At 43.1% G+C, this 4456-nt stretch overlaps 1 protein-coding gene across 6 annotated transcripts in view; it reads right to left on the reverse strand.

The window, feature by feature from the left end:
* NKTR (natural killer cell triggering receptor) overlaps positions 1-4345 on the reverse strand; it is a 38538-nt gene extending 34193 nt beyond the window's left edge. For 5 of the 6 annotated variants that reach the window (XM_017746757.1, XM_017746756.1, XM_017746755.1 and 2 more), the window contains exon 1: positions 4232-4344. In XM_017746757.1, coding sequence (XP_017602246.1) covers positions 4232-4289 — 58 coding nt within the window. In that variant the 5' untranslated portion in view covers positions 4290-4344. Of the gene's footprint in view, positions 1-4231 lie in introns of all 6 variants that reach the window. The other variant, XM_017746753.1, reaches the window with a different exon arrangement.
* Between the last annotated feature and the right edge of the window lie 111 nt (positions 4346-4456).

A 4456-nucleotide genomic window follows, 5' to 3' on the forward strand; every position in this document is an offset into this window, starting at 1 on the left:
GCAGGGATTACAACCACTAAGACAGTGATGCACAGCCCAGGATGGCTGCCAAGGGCCCAAAGGCTCAGACAGATTTGCATCCAAGTTTAAATAACAGCTCTCTAAAAGGACCCTATTTGAATTCTATTAATTTGTTTATCCCTAAATCTGTGAATGCTAATGCAGATAAAATTTTTTTAAAAAACTGCTTCAAAGTAGAAATGTGGCTACAGTTTTCAAGGAAATAAAAGCTTGCTGTGGAACAAGAATAGATTTTATTTAAAATATGAGTTTCAAGAATGGATGCCCCTGTTCCCCTGAGCAGGGATCTGTAGTTCTGACACATTGACACTTTGACACCTCTGTGCCCCACTTGCACTCTTTGCAAGGAAAACCTCCATAAACTTCTCTTCCCAGCTCTCTCCTAAGCCCATTCTGCCACAAATACCACCTGAAGTTCCCTCCATTCCCTTCTTCCGTGCTCTCCAGAAAACCAAACTGCACACAACAAACATTCCCTGGCTTCAGTTTCCCAGGGATATGGAAGTGAGAGGCAGCACTTGGCCTTCTCCTGGCAGAGGAGGCTGATCAGTTTGTCTTTTATTTACTCATCCAACTTGTTCCAGACCTCAAGGGGAGTCTTCAGGGACTTCATTTCATCCTGCACTGACAACAATTCCACATGATTATTCTGAAAAAAATTTTTATTGAATCAGTTCCTTTCAAATCTCCATCTTACCACCCCGACAGGGGTTTTCTCCATATGGGATCCCCCTTGGCTCCTGCTGTCCCACACACAGTGGGTTGGTTGCCCATGGGGTTCATGGACACCCAGAGTTCTGGGTTCATGCTGCTCCATTTTCTGCCAATATACAACTTTTTCCCTTCAAAAGACTAAAAGTTAATGTGAAGCCAGATGAGAACAGTTCTCTCTTTAGGAAAGGCAACAAAAACCCCACAAGGCATCGCTGGGTCTATTACTGGAGGCACAATACAATGACTTTTGCAGTGGAGCTCATTTCACATAAATTCATAGCAGCTGAAATCTCAAAACACACCAAACTTCAGGCAAAAGTGACTAGAAAGAGAGAAGTAAGGAAAGACCAGACTGGCTGATAAGGGAAGGGACATACCCCAGGAACAAAAGAAACTGAAGTGGAACAAATCAATGAGCCAGGGCTCAAACAGTAACAGAAGACAGGAGAAAAAAAAGCAAAAAAAAAGAAAAAAAGAAGAGATATGATAAAGAAAATTATTCTATGAATAAGAATGAAACAGAGCAAAAATGAGTAAATTTAACATACTTTATGATGGATAAAGCCAGTCAGGGAGTGGGGTGAGGAGGGGGGATATGGGAAAAAGATCTTGGATGGCCACAGGAACTGCTACAGCAGCCAACTGCATCTGTGACATCCTAGTGGGACATCTGTTCCAATTATCATGGTACCTGAAAGGCTGGAGCTTCACACAGATTTTGCCTCACAGAGTAAAGACAGAATTATTTAAATAGGCATCTGCTGCCATCCCAAAATTCTTGGAATACTGTAAGCAGTTTAATCCTGTGTACACACTCTATGTGCCCAAATCCACTGGTGAGGGGCCCAAAAGAAGGGAGAAGCGCTGTTTGTGCCAGTATCAAAATAAATGCTTCTTCCTGTTTTATTTTCCATTTGCCCTTTAAAAATTATGAGCCACAACCTGCATTCATAAAAAAAAATGCTTAACAGGCAATTTATTAAAAGCAGCCTAAATTTAGCCTTAAGAAACACCAACCAACAAAGTTTGCCCCACTGCAAGAGGCAAGTACAAGCTGGCACTGAGTTTTATTCCAAGATTCTGTAGCTGTAATAAAATATAGACACAAAAGCTGTAATAAAGCTTCTGGAAGCACAGCCAAAGCAAAGATACTCACTCCTGCATTTTCTAAGGGATTTTATTAGAGTAAAACTGACCTGACTTTTAATTGCTACAGGTATCCTGACACACACTGGGCAAGCAAAGCCTGGAAGGGGAGAACCAAGATTTGGCAGCTGCGTGGGGGGAACATTTTTGGACTCCCAGCAACCTACAGTGTAAAAAATGACACAGTTTTGTGTTCTGCAGGCAAAAAGATGCTTCCAGTGCTGCAAGAGGCACGTCCTCTTCTCTCTGCATTTTGTGGAGATGTTAGTTCAGCTTTTTAGTACACACAAGGTGGGGGCAAGGCCTTTTTTCTTGGCTAGCAACAAAATGCAGGGCTGTTCTGTCCCCCACTCCTCCCTACATCGCCTAAAAATGAACAAGCACATCAGCTTATTTACTGAAGTCAATTAAGCAAAATGTTCATTTGAAAATCTACTGGCAGCTTAAAAGTTAAAATGAATACCTCACTAGTGCCAGCAGGAGACCACATCCCTCAGAGTTAGTGCCTGGTGTCACCTGGAAGCACTGATTTACCACCTGATTCAGCTTTTGAAGGTCATCTTAGAGCTAAGAGAGCAACGTTTAAGCTTTTTAAATATATCCTTAAATCCCGAGACAGACTTGCATGGTGAATTAATAAACAGGCACCAGAATAAAGTAGCATGACTAGACAGCAAGCAAGTCCCAACACCAATTTTACAAACTGGCATTTTTCCTGCAAAAATCCAAGCCATTAGTCAGGTGCAATGAAACCAGCAGGGCTCCAAGTTTGATGTGCAGCTGGGAGATTCCTGTTACTTTCAGGAGAAAATAAATGCAGACAGGCACAAACAGAGCCAAAGCCCTGGGTCTGCTCCAGGTAACCCAAGCTCTGCACCACCAAGAACACCAACGCTGCAATTCCTCTCTGACAGCTCTATCAGTCACCAAACCCAAATAGGTCTGGGGGAAAGCAAAGCAATCCACTTTCACTCAAGATGCACAGCTCAAGGCTGAGGAGGGGATGAGGCAGGAAGAGAGATCATGAAATGGGAGCAGCAACCTGTGCAGGAAGAGCAGAGAAAACAGCGCAGGGAGAGATCCTTCAGATGGAGTCAGAACAAAAAACCTGACACTAAACCTAAAAAAGATTAACAGCAAATGAGATGAAGAATGAATTGTCTTTGTTATGAATCAATCCCATCAAACTACCATTCCTAACTGGAGACCTACCCAACCTGAAACAGTTTTAGTTGTCTCATTCCATAGTAAATTCCACCCGAAATTAAAGCAACGGAACATGTTAAAACTCCATTTACATCACCACTTATCTGTTCACTGGAAGTACTCAGAAAACACACTGTCAATCAAAATAACTCAGATAGGAGTTACAATAGCAACAGATTTATAGATACGCCCTACCAGGTCTCTGAAGTTAGAACAGAACCTCTCTTTTGAAATCGTGGTGAAAATAAAACGCTAAAAAGGTTTCAGTTGCATCTAAATGCAGTTGAATTTTGGAATCTCGGCGATATAAGCTCTTAAATCAAAGGTTTTCAGAGAAACATTGAAGCAGAAAATGAAAGTGAAAGCGTAATGAAGACATCACATACATTCATTTTTCTGGAGACAAGTGGTAGCAAGATAAAGCACGGAGTATGTGTGAGACAACTAATATGCACTGATAAATACGTGTTCAAAGAGATGGGTGAGAAAAATCCCCACTCCCATCTTTACAGACAGGGGAAAACACAAGAGGGAACCAAGCTGCTATTCCAGCATTAAAACTCACAGCCTACCACTCCTGGGCATTACACTTGCCCAGGGAAAATACGAGTTAAAAGATGGATTTATTTTCATTATCGGGTTTTTTTAACAGGCCAGCTAGTGAGGTGTTCTGTGCTTCTATGATTGAATGCCCAGTTCTTCCTTTACATTCAGAAGACGCATTTTGAGCAGGACAAGGGAAGATTTAGCCCAGATGACCTCCTAAGTTCCTTCCCAATTTTAATTACTGTATCACTAAAAATACTTATAGGAGTAAATATCCAGTCTCCTCACAGCCTGCCCCGATTTTCCATAGTTTACAGAAGTGGCATAACAAAGGTGTAACAGAAAAGGTATAATACATCACTAGACGGCTTTTTACCTTCAGAACTGCGTTTACCAGCCCTGCCAAACCTTTATATTCATGTGAGCAAATAAAAATCGATCTCAAGGGAGAATAAGGAGCATCCAGCACCACAGAAAACATCCGAAGTTATTAAAAAGTAACTAAGAAATAACGCATCAATGGCCAAACTCGCTGCTAGCGGCTTGGGCCCATTATTTAGGCAAAAACGTGATTTAAAAGCCCCAAGCACAGCCTTACCTGGCTCCCTGTTGATCTCTATTTCGAAGAAGCACTGGGGCCGGTCCTGCACCCCCATGGCCGCCCCTCGGCCTCGCCACCTGGACACAAAGCAGAGAAGGAGCCCCCGCGATCCCTCCCTCCGTCCCTCCCTCCTCACCCAGGGGTTCAATTACAGCGGGGCGGCTCCGCCTCAGCCCCGACCCCGGGGCGGCGGGGGAAACCCGTTCTGAGGGGAAGCGGATC

This window comes from Corvus brachyrhynchos, unplaced genomic scaffold, assembly GCF_000691975.1.
Source record: "Corvus brachyrhynchos isolate BGI_N302 unplaced genomic scaffold, ASM69197v1 scaffold18, whole genome shotgun sequence".
NCBI classification, from domain to species: Eukaryota; Metazoa; Chordata; class Aves; order Passeriformes; family Corvidae; genus Corvus; species Corvus brachyrhynchos.